The sequence below is a fragment of the Anolis carolinensis genome, chromosome X (assembly GCF_035594765.1).
Source record: "Anolis carolinensis isolate JA03-04 chromosome X, rAnoCar3.1.pri, whole genome shotgun sequence".
Lineage (NCBI taxonomy): Eukaryota > Metazoa > Chordata > Lepidosauria > Squamata > Dactyloidae > Anolis > Anolis carolinensis.
In genome coordinates this window covers 9,057,586-9,069,795 of record NC_085847.1, presented here as the reverse complement: position 1 = coordinate 9,069,795, position 12,210 = coordinate 9,057,586, and the positions used below count along the sequence as shown (strand labels likewise).

The 12,210-nt window shown below is 43.3% G+C and overlaps 1 protein-coding gene across 7 annotated transcripts in view; it reads left to right on the top strand.

Moving 5' to 3' along the window:
* The window catches only part of pitpnm2 (phosphatidylinositol transfer protein membrane associated 2), a 104,623-nt gene that overhangs the window by 82,109 nt on the left and 10,304 nt on the right, over positions 1 to 12,210 (top strand). For 3 of the 7 annotated variants that reach the window (XM_008113698.3, XM_062958619.1, XM_062958618.1), the window contains 5 exons: positions 612 to 787; positions 2,759 to 2,929; positions 5,175 to 5,324; positions 10,479 to 10,643; positions 11,443 to 11,652. In XM_008113698.3, the coding sequence (XP_008111905.1) occupies positions 612 to 787; positions 2,759 to 2,929; positions 5,175 to 5,324; positions 10,479 to 10,643; positions 11,443 to 11,652 (872 nt within the window). The remainder of the gene's footprint in view (positions 1 to 611; positions 788 to 2,758; positions 2,930 to 5,174; positions 5,325 to 10,478; positions 10,644 to 11,442; positions 11,653 to 12,210) is intronic. The other 4 variants (XM_008113701.3, XM_003222773.4, XM_062958621.1 and 1 more) reach the window with 4 other exon arrangements.

Sequence of the window (12,210 nt, the reverse complement as noted above, 5' to 3'; positions counted from 1 at the left end):
GTCACTTGGAGCGCTTTGCAGACTTTCCCATCTGCTGCATTTCTTTTCCAATATTGGGAGCAAAATTGACTGGGAGACAGAAGAAACTCTTCTCCAAAATATCAAGATTGGAAAATGTTTAAAATGGGTACACGTTGACAGATTGTAATTGTTTGGGTCACTAAATACATACTTTTTTTTACCTATCCTATGTTATAATCTTTTCAAGGAATACATTTACATCATTGGTGTTCACTGTCAACAAAGATACTATTGTTAACAATGCAAATACACCTGAGTTTTTCCCCCCAAAAGGAATGATGGGAGAGGGCAAACCCTTAACAGAAAATGCTCTCTTTTAAATACTTTTTTGATGCTATGCCAGGGCTAACCTTGTGTTGGCACAAAATAGATCTTAGCTGGTATTCGTATCGTATGTAAGTGGCTACAGTCTAGAACTGGATCTGAAGTCCTCTAGCCAAACACGTTTCCTTGTGCGCAATTTTCTGATTGTGAAAACGGTGAGAGTTGTGTGCATTGTTAACACATAGTATACCATGCATTTATGGCTGTGTGTCTGGTAGCTTTGCGGGCCTCATTATCGGTTGTAGTTCACCTCCTTCTTTCCCTAGTTTACATTCTAGTGCTCTGAGACACTGTCCGGGATCGAGGAGATCGAGTAGCTCCAATGCACTGGATGGAGGGAATGTTGGGAAGTTTGAATTTGAGATCACGGATTTCTTCTTGTTTGGATCTCCTTTGGGGCTGGTCCTTGCCTTGCGGAAAACGGTCATCCCAACTCTCAACAGTAGGTTCTCGTATGGGTTGGGTCCGGTGGGGGCGGGCACTTGGAAACGCTTTCTCTTCCTAAAGGGTTCTGAGAATGAGAACTGGCTCAAACCGTATGTCTAATGATGGAACAGTTTTCAGTGTGCCTTTTTGTCTCTAGAACTGAGTTTTGAAAAAGAAACACTGCACCAAAGGGTTTGCACCAAAGCCTGCCCAATTGGCCTGTGGTGTCACTGTATAATAGTTTAGGACAAAGGAGGACAGAGTTTAGAACTATTGTATGTTGCATAACTATTGTATGTTATGATTTCAAAAACTAACCAGTCATGTTGCAAATGTATATAGTGAGTGATGGTCATGACATGATGGGATTGTGGACTGTATTCTTAATATTGTTTCTCTTAGACCGCAGGAAGGAGCCATTCAGGAATCTGTTGCCTCCCTATTGCTGCAGGTCACATTCCCTCGGCCTTTGCTTTTTCCCCAGTTCTGCCTCAGCCCAGATCTATTGCCTTTGAGTTTTATGATATTTCACTCGTTGCTTTTCTACAGCCTTCTTAGTCTTTCTTTAAACGTCTGAATTAGAATGCATTCTTATTCCTCACCTCCTCCTCCTCCTCCTTCTTTATACCTGCTTATATTTCTCCACACTCAAAGCATACATTGTTTGGAGCTGCAAACAGTTGGGTTAACCCTGCTTTGTTTTCAGATGCTCTTAGAGAATCAGAATGTCCTGCTTTGGACAGAGCAGGGCCCCCATCGCAATCTGTAGGATGGGTCCAGATCCAGGACTCTGCCCTCTGTTTTCTCTTTCCTTGGCATACTTAAGCGTGACCATGGATGTTTTCTTCTGGTGGTGTTCCCAAAGGTCTCTGAACCACAACTTAAGGCAACAAATTCCTAGAATTTTTGACATGAGCCTTTAGGCCAAATGCCTTGAAAAATCAAATTTCAATACTTTCTTTGGCTCGTTGTAAACAAGATCAGAGTCCCTTTGATTCTCATCCACAAGTTAAGCGATTGCTCTGAGAGCCTTCTCTGACATGGTTCTGATAGCCTTCAGCTGGGTCTGCACTGCCATATAATCCAGTTTCAGAATTCTAATTACAGTAGAGTCTCACTTATCCAAGCCTCGCTTATCCAAGTTTCTGGATTATCCAAGCCATTTTTGTAGTCCATGTTTTCAATATATTGTGATATTTTGGTGGTAAATTCGTAAATACAGAAATTACAACATAACATTACTGCGTATTGAATTGCTTTTTCTGTCAAATTTGTTGCATAGCATGATGTTTTGGTGCTTAATTTGTAAAATCATAACCTAATTTGGTGTTTAATAGGCTTTTCCTTAATCCCTCCTTATTATCCAAGATATTCGCTTATCCAAGCTTTTGCCAGCCCGTTTAGCTTGGATAAGTGAGACTCTACTGTAACTGCATTTTGCTGGATTATATGGCAGTGTAGACTCATATAATCCAGTTCGATGCAATTAATCTGCACTCTGGATTATATGGCAGTGTAGATCTAGGAGGCATCTTCTTGGCAGTGCTTTTTCTTTCACCTTTGCATTTCATCATATACTCTTGTCTCTGCTTATATTATTTATTTATTGCCAGCCTCTCCTTACGACTCAAGGGAGGGCGCAACATCGTTCAAATACATCATAATGTTAAAATACATCATACTACTAAAATACATCCCCTAAAAGCACATATTAGAATATATTTCTATACATATTAAAATACATTATCTGTTTACTTTATATTTATCTTGCCTTTCTCTTGGTATAGGAAGAACTAGGGGAGGAGCTATGGGTTGAATGGGTTAACAAAGACTGTAGGTTGTGTGACCTGTTGGGCAATGGCAATGGGATGGCAATGGGAGTCCACTCATTCCTGGATGTTTCTTCCACAGTCTAGTAGGGACATTCTTTTCCAGGCAGTGGCCAACACCTCATTGTCCCTTTTTTCCTCCCTCCACCGTTGGTCAGTATTCCAGTTGAGACCTGCTTGCCAGCAAGTTTACAACCTGTTCCACCCTGCAGACCCTTCTGCCTCTCGCTTAGAGCCTCTCTTGGAAAAGAAGTTCCACATTTTGCCACCCTTTAACATCCCACGCTACCAGCGGTTCCCACTTGGCGATGGGCATTCGGCTCTCCTGGGTAAGTCAGCTCTTTCTGCCACTAAAGGCCCAACGTCATTGGCCTCGTTCTGCCTTCTCAATCCAGTGTCTTCCAGATGTGTTGGGCTTCCAGCCAATGTGTGATCATGTTAGTAGCCTAAAACATATTGATAACAAAGAGTTGGAGAAACCTGGTCTAGTTTTTTTTGAAGTCGTACACCCATATCTCAACTGTAGTATTTAGACGTTTAGATGTTGATACGTGTTAATTACTGTATTTCATTGCATAATAGTCGCACCCCCAGAAAAACAGAGAAAGTAGCGTCAGCTGATAAAGAGAAGGCATGCCTTCACTTGACAACTAAATAACTTTCCAGGCTGTTTGTCTAGCATGAGTCATGACTGCCCAGCAAGGTAGCCTAGAAATGTCAGTTTTGTGAGGGGAAAGAGAAATAACTGCCAGCTCCCGGACAAAGCTACACGTCCAGGGAAATGTTAAGAAAAGATTAAAGCAATTGATGGACACTTCCAAAGTGCCTCGATGCACAATTTCCATGCGAGACAGGGAGCAGGAAGGGAAGCTTTTTCTGAAGTCTTACTATGCTATCCAAAGGCATGTAAAATCATTTTCTCTTTTCTATGCAAAGACTTTGAGCTGGGGAATCCTGGGGCAAGAATCTGACATGTTCATCCAGTTAATTTAAAACTGGGAGAAAACAAAAAGTAAAAAAAAAATCTCTAAAGAGGGTCACGGGAGAATGTCCTCAGGAATGTTTGAGGGTAGAGAACGGAGGAGATTCCACACTAAATATGTGATCAACAGAAATGTTGGGACAGTTTTTGGTCCCAGCTAATCTGTTTTTTCAGAAAATGTACAAGGCTGGTGGCTGAATATGGAGATACAAATGATCAGGTGACAGTGTTGTAAAATGCCTATCTTGTGTGAGCTCTGCAACAAAGCATGTCCCCATGGAACTAAAGCACCTCATGTATCTGAATGAGGGACAAACCAGCTGTGATCAAATTTTACCTATGGGCTGGCAAGTAATTCCACAGTCAAGACGAAATAAATATATCCGTCATTCTGGGGATGATGGAGGAAAACTGCTTTTGTCTCCTCAAAAGCTGGATAGTCTGGTCCAATTTGAATTTCAACACTTAGGCAAATTACTGTATATATTCATGTATAAGTCTGGAAATTTAATCATTAATTTTTTCATTGCGTAATAGTTGTGCCTCCCTTTTTACGATAAAAAAGGGATAAAAAGTGTGACCCTCCAAAAACATGGGTTGACCTAGTCATGAGTCAGTGTAAATACTGTACCATAACGCTTATCAAAAGAGGAATCATCTCTTGAGTAGAGGGGTTATATCCAAATCCACAGTTTTGGCTGTAGACCAAACGAGTATGTATGGTCTCTTTAGACTGCAACTCTTAGAAATTCCAGCCAGCATGGGAGTTTTTGTAGACTTGTAGACCTCTGGCCATGCTGAAGGGACCATGGGAGGTTGTAGCCCACTGGATGTGCTGGAATTGGAGTCCAAAGGGCAACTTTGATTTTTAGAAAAATCTGTATGTTCCCGAAGTCTCGGGAGCCTTGTTCCTTGATGCAGCCCAAAGGTTCCTCTCTGTTCCACCCGTCCTTGCCTCTGATCTTTGCACCACTGTGTAGGCCAGCCATTTATCTTTTTAATAAACTGGGCTTCTGGTACTTTGGACTTCTGTTTGGAAGAAAGGTACATTGATGCCTATGGTATTTTTTCCAAGTGAGCACTGATAACGCTTACAACCCCGAAGAAGCCAAAGCCTGTGCTACTCTTTATCACACTTTTGTACCAGGTGCCACACCAAACTATAGATGTGGGTGGCCCTTGCCTTTGGTCCAACTGTGTGTGATGGCAGGAGATCTGCTTTTTTTCATTTTGAAAAAGAACAGAGTTCACTCCTGAACTGGTGTAAAGAATATATGCGATTTAATGTGGAGCTGGAACTGACTGAAAAAAACCCCTTTGTTGCCTTTCTCCCATCTGGACTCCCATAAGCAGGCATGCAAGAGATGGGGAGCCACTCCTCAGATCTGTGGAAGTGGGTCAGTGCCACTTCCCTGCTTTCACCCCCTGCAGTTCATATTATACCTGTTGAGACCTGATTGCTAAACCCTTTCTTCTGTTTACTGTGTCTTTAGAGCCATTTTGGATACCAGTTGTGAGTCTGTTCCAGTTTCTGTGGCCACATGTCTCTTGTTTTTTGCCCCTCTTTGTTTTCTTCCCCATCTTGCTTCCAGTTGAAACAGTCCAGAGCAACCCTGTCCTCCTCGTAGAAAGCAGCCCCTTGGTTGCTCTTCAGAACCAGGACAGCTTCATGGAAACCAGTATCCCGGTTCCCATCCTGAATTGGCAAGATGTTTCCAGTAAAAATTCTGGATTTGCGGAGTGTGTGTACTCTCACCTTCCCCTTCATATTGTCTTGTCGTTTCACTTTCTCAGGGTTTGGGATGATGCTTGATCCACACTTGGCTGCTCCCAAGGGTCCTGAAAGCTTTCCCTGCTTTCTTAGTGTTCCGCTTAATCCTCCAGAACAAAACCAAACCAAAACAGGAGCAGACGGTTGGTCCATTGTAGACAACTGGAGTGATAGACAAAATATTAGCCGTTAAAATTGTATGGTTGGGTCATGTTCCTGGAGCTAACAATAGAAGTGGGTTGACATGTAAAGGGAAAGGTTCCTCTTTTTGACACTGCAGGCTGGGCTATGATTCAGCTAAATGCCAAGACATTAAATTTATGTGGATTTTTTTCTTTTCTTTTCCTTTTTGGTAGCTCCAAGTTGCCTCCCTCAGGTAGTAGTACATCCAGTTGCTTGTGGTTAGCTGCTTGTGTTTTCTTGCCCAGATAGGAAACAGTCCATCACTATGACTTTGCACCCAACGGCACGCTCTCCCAAAGTGGGCTGAGTCGCTCCGGCATGTCGAAGTACAGAGTGTATCTTTGTGAGGAGCATGTTGAACAAACCATTTGCTTGAACACAATTGGATCCAGACAAGGGACCACAATAAGCAGTGGTGGCTGGATGGACAGGTTCTTCCCAAGTTGGCCTTGAATGCCTCAATGCTGACTGTGCATGCCCCCTGCTGTCTTAAGATGCAGTGCATGCAGTATGATCTATGGGAGTTCCTCTCCGTAGGCTTTATGAGTCACACACGTGGATCCTTTGTCTGTGGAAGCCAGATGCAGAAGTGGTGCCCTTGCATAGGAAAGCCCCATTTCTGTCCCACGGAAGTCCTTTTCTAGTAATGGAGTGAGGCAAAGTCAGCCAAAATCCAAAATACAATACAGGGAGCTGTTGCATTGGGTGGCTTAAGGCTACTCTTTGCTTTGGTAAGAGAAAGAAAAAGTGCGCATGATGCTGCCTGTGAAAATGCCCAATTCATTGGATTTCCAAATGTGATTTTCAAACATAATAGGCCTGTAACTCTGAGGTGCAAGAAAGGGCAACACGTTGTCACCAGTCTTACTATGCAATCCTAAACATGTTTGTTTAGAAGTCAGCCTCACATAGCTCATGGGACTCGTTCTCAAGTTAGTGTGTTTAGGGATCCAAGTTTAGTAAAAGTGGCGAGGAACTTTACCAATACCTGTGTGAGAGGGATGCTGATATGGGCTTCTATCACACAAAGAGAATTCTTGTATTTTATTTAGCCTGCCTACAAATAACATGATTTTTGAAATATGGGAAAGCTTTCAAGGCCCTTTCTTCCCCCTCTCTGATTGTTCATGCTTTCCAAATTGAGTTCCTTCTTTGCTGCTCTTGGTGTTCTGCATGGCTGGACTTCTTTTCAAATGTTGCATTAGGAAGATACGGCAAGATTGTGCTTGAGTTGTGAGGGTAGTGCATCTGGTTCACCCTTACATCCTACTTACGTTCCAAGTATGCAAAACAGAGCTTTAGAAGGCAAACCTGTCCCCAAACGCAAGCCTGATGTTAGAGGGGATGATCATCACTGTCTCATCTGCGAGTTTTAATATTTAATGTGATTTTAATTTTTGCTGCCACATCTTCTATCTTACAGGCTGCTTTTGATTCATAGGGTTTACATAATTGTATTGTCTTTCTTGAACTTTTTGGAGGCAGCCTTTATTGGTTTAGATGATGCATGTTGCAAGGTCATGGCACACAGTCTTTCCCCACTATTTCATTGTCGGTTGCCAACAAAGGTTGGGAAACACTGAGCCTGGGGATACCATGTACAAAGTCTGGAAACCAAAAAGTGACGTTTCCCAAGCTCTGATTTGCATGGCATCATTCAACTGAATGTATCTCTTTTACATATATATGCCAAAGACCTATGGAGAGCTGGAAAGGCAGTCCTTCTACAGAGCCCTCATCTCAGTTTCCCTTTGCTCTGCTCTCCACTTGCATACCTACCACTCTGCAACTTGACTCTGAAATGCTTCTGTTGCTGAAGAAGCCCATAGTGAGAGAATGATCTTACTGCCCAGTGTGGCACTCTCTGCTACAGCTCAGAAGCAGCATGTGATGGCTGTGGAGATGCAGGCGATCAAAGCAAAAGGATTAGGGTACATCACTAGGCCGAGAGAGAAGGCGCGGAGCGGTAGCGCCCTTTTTCTATGAAGTATCAGATTGGTTCCCTTTCCCCTCGTAGATTAGTGAAATCCCCCTCACCAGTCTTAGCAACAGTCTTTGAGCAGATTGCCTCACTGATTACATTTAAACTAATATATCAAAATATCATATCTATCTACCTATTGTATGGGGAAGGAGCCAGCCATGGAAACCCACTGGATGACATGCGCCTCAGGGATAGGCAGGGGCCACCCCCCTCTGAACAAATCTTGCCAAGAAAATCCCATAACACAACCCCCCTTCCAAAAATAAATTCTTGGTATCTTGATTTTTTTGGCCTGTTACTAGGTTACTTGGAACACTGACTCAGAAAATGGCATTGGATAGACCGCAACGGCTCTAGTTTCTTAGACGCGGCTGTCATGATTTTTTAAGGGCAAGCAAATGAAAAGTGATCGATGGCAGTGGTTCTCAATGTTTGGTCCTCCAGGTTTTTTGGACTTCAGCTCCTACAATTCCTAACAGCTGGTAACATGCCTGGGATTTCTGTGAGTTGAAGTCCAAAATACCTGGAGGACAAAGGTTGAGAACCACTGGATGGAATATGTTCTGCATCTCAAAAACTAGAGCTGATGGCGGGAAACTGGTGCCATTTTTGGATTCAGCAGGTCAAAGAGACCCAGAAACAGGGCTCACATTTGAGGCACCAAAAGGTGTGTTGGCCAGTGTAATAGGTTCTCCTTAAGGTCAGAAACAACATGAAGGCACGCAACAAAAAATCTATAAGGAAATGCTTGCATTTGGGAAATGCCAAAATCTGTGCCTTTTTTAAAACAAGTTTTCAAACACCCTCCAAAGGCACAAGCTTTCGAGATCTCTTCGTTGAGAAGAATAGGGGGTTGAGAGTAGAGAAACGGAGGAGAAGGTTGAAGGTGCTGAAGTCATTGGCTCTGCATGGTCCAAACCAAAATGGGGGAAAGAGACTCTTAACAACAGTTTCAGTGCAACCTTGAACCATCATTCCTTGGTGGAACCTGATTTGGGTGACATTATCCGTATGTGGATTTTGATATTTTTCATATGGCCAAGTATGGTTACCTTTTTTGTGTGTTCCCATTTGGAATGCCATTTCAGTATTCAAGGGTAGCAGCTGTGACGGCTTATTGGGAGGCAAGGCAAGAGGAATCCATTAAACTAATTAAATAACCAGATATTTTCAATTTTCAGAGGGAGCAGCTGTGCCTAGTCATCAACAACAAAAATGACAAAGAATCTCATGGCTTTTTGGGCTAACCAGTGTCTAATGGCATATGCTCTCATGGGCTACTGTCCACTTCATCCGACACGATGCATTGTTCTGCGCTGCAGATGTTTACAATTCCCCCATTGCAAACACTTCAGCGGTTGGGAATGCTGAATCATACTTCATTGCATTTGGGAAAGCAGACAGCAATACACAAACTCTTCATAATCTAGGCTTGCATAAGATTCTTTGTTGGTTTTGAATTCTGCCTCACGGGTCCCAAAGGTTGATTTTGAATTATGCAGAAGGGAAAAGATGCTAGGTCTCTGGACATAAGAGCAAAGAGGGACTGCACAAGTCCTATGGTTTACATCAAGACAGGCCATGTTTTACCTTAGGAAAGACAGGTAGCTCCTTTTATGGTGCACCATTTTTAGCTCTTTGAACTTCTGGGTCAATGCACAGAATTTCCAAAATAACAAGTGCAGTTTGCCACAGCCTTTGTTTTCTTTAGCTCGTTTGCATGTTCCCTCTGCTTTATGTTTCCGATGCACACAAATGCATTGCTCAAAAACTGCAAGCTAAGCAAACATAGTATTTTTGGCTGTTCTGGGGGCAGGCGGAGGCTGTTGCACATTGATCATGGAATTTACAGTGGGTCCTTGGTATCTGCTGGGTTTGGCTCCGGGACCTCTTTGGATCCCAAAATCCATGGATGTCCAAGTCCCATTATGTACAGTGGCGTGATAATACGGTGCCTCTGATATCAAATGGCAAAACCAAGGTTTATTTTTGGGAACTAAATATTTCCAAGCCGTGAATGGTTGGATCCATGCATGCAGAACCTTTGTATATGGATGTCGGACTGTACTTATTTGTAGAGCTTTTAAGTCTCTTTTTAACAACTGTGTGCACTGAAAGGCAGGTCAAACATCTTTTAAATAAATAAATACACAATTCTGCATATCAACCTTTGGAAATGAAGTGGACAAGTCAGAAATCTAGGAAGAAATGTTTTGGAGGATTATTCTGAAATCCTCCCAACATTTAGTCCTGAGAGGAATGTCACCAAAAACAGAGGTTCCTGAGCAAATACGTTTACAAGCAGCAGAAGCACACATTTTACTGAGGTTCTGGGATAGTTTTAAGAATTGTCTCCCAGTTTACTCAGTCTCACAAGCCTTGTAATTGCCCTGTTTGAACTGAGTACACAACCCAAATTCTATCTATATACAACCCAACCTCCTTGTAGCAACGTTTTGGCAGGAAATCTCAGAGCTGCCAAGAACCAGGAATGTTCCTTTTTTGTATTACAACACTGACAGAGTTCTTCAGTCAGGATTCTGTGAGTTGTGGTCCAAAACCAGTCATCTTTCAAAGGTCTGCTCACAACACAATTCAAAAGCCACTGCAAGTTGTGCATGTAGTTAAATGGGGTTCCCGATATTTCTGTTTTCTTCTCAGGCCGTTGTTTCGTTTTCACCATTTGGGAAATGGTTGCAGAGCTGCTGACCTGTTTGCTTTGGTGCTTGTGCCGGTGTCTTTCATATATTTTTTTCTGACTGGAGCTCTGTTGAAATGCTTGTTCCTTCCAATCAGCTTTGACAAATCTCTACACAATGGTGTTCTGCTGTGTGTGCGTGCAAAAGTGGAGGGGCTTGCTTTTCTTTTCTTTTGATTTGATTTGCATCCTGTGTGTCTCGCAGTGACCTCTTGTGAGTCTGGTTTAATGCTCTCAATTTCACTGTTTCGTCTCCGTAGCGGATGTTGTTCAGTCTCATGGTGGCGCCTTCATGGAGAGCGCATCCCCTTCTACTCCCATTTCTGCCCCTCAGTTCAGGGGCTTCCGGAGAGCCAGCGAGGCCAGCATTGCCAGCCAGGTCTCAGGAATGGCAGACAGTTACACTGCTACCAACATAGCCAACAGTAAGTGTTCTCCCTCCTTGGAAATGGGTCTGTCCCCATGGGTTCCACCCACCAAGATGACGCCCGGCATCTTTGAAGGACGGACCGACCTGCTGTTTGGTTTCCTTGTGGATGTTTCCCCTCCTGTTGGGATTCAAAGGTTCACCATCTCTAGGTCACTATCCCCTTGCCTTTAAAAAGCATCCTTGTCTTGAGAAGGAAAAGGCTGTCATTGCCTTCAAAATCTCATGCTACTTCCATACTTAATATGAGCATGATGCTTGAAGTATTCCAAAGATTTCACAAGCGTTATCTAGTGGTCATCTTTTAAGCCAGTATCATTTCCGGTGATTGCAGATGGCTCAGAGTGAGTGGCTTTGCCCAAGGCTACTGAATGGGCTTCTGGCAAAGGCACCAGGAACTCAAGGAACTCCCACCATTGGTTGTCCATTTCCTTTATACACATAGAACACAGGTTAGCAAATACATACATTAACAAATAAATAGTGAGAGGCTTGGGAGGTTGCTATTTCCAACACTCTTTGCCATTCTGAATAAGAAGACAGGGCCTTTCCCTAGTTGAATCATACGCATTTACATACCTAGATACAAACAGATCTCTAATATGTGAAAGAGTTCATAAGATCTCAAACGGTGAGCCTATATGTCAAATGCGCAGTTGTTTCTCAAGCAGCCAGATCATCTCCTTCATGGCAAGAGCAAAAGGAGTTGTATGTTTTGCATGACTCTGTGTGTTTTAACAGGCGTGTGTTTCATTTTTGTTTTGTCTTCCTCTTTTTTTAAACGTTGTGTGTTTTAGAAAACCAAACTCACCTCCACCATCCCCGGGGCTTTAGTCTTCTGGCATTGCTTGCCCTCCCTCATAAATCCTCCACCCAACCCTCTCGCAAAAGGCATAGGGCGCCTAAACCCGACCAGGCCCAGAATCTCCTAGGAAGAAGGCTTGGGAGATCCTCCCACTGGGAAATGGATTCCATTCTGCAGATTCCAGGCCTCGACTTCAGTCAAGGTATTCTGGAAAAGAAGCAGCAGCAGCAGCAGCAGCAGCAGTGCAAAGCTGCCGTGCAGGGCCTGACTAACCTCTCTTGCCATCTCCAAACTGACACAATCGGCTTTCCCTTTCCCCGGGATGCTTTTGCAGTCTTGGTAGATGCTTTAACAAAACACTGCCCTAACTCGGCTTGCAAGGTGAACCCTCCTGCTGCCACTAACAGCCAGCTGCAGGCGCCAAGGCTGTGCAGGCTGTGAATTGTAACCGTCTCCATGGCACTTTGGAGGGAGGCCTTCTTCCCGACTTCCCTGTTTGGAGAATCCCCAAAGAGGCCAGGCTGTGTGTCTTGAACAGGAAAAGAGAAGCTTGGAACACCTCCAAGTCTGAGGTGACCTTTTGCTTGGAAGCAGAAATAATTGTCATTTGGTTTCAAAGTTACCGTTCTGTTGATCAGAAGTCTAGGAAGAAAAGTTCACACACAGCCAAAGGAAAGGAAGACATACTGTTTGTAGGGGTTTTGTTTTTGTTTTTTTGGAACAGATTTTAATTTTGATCTGATGATCAGTTTAACATTTA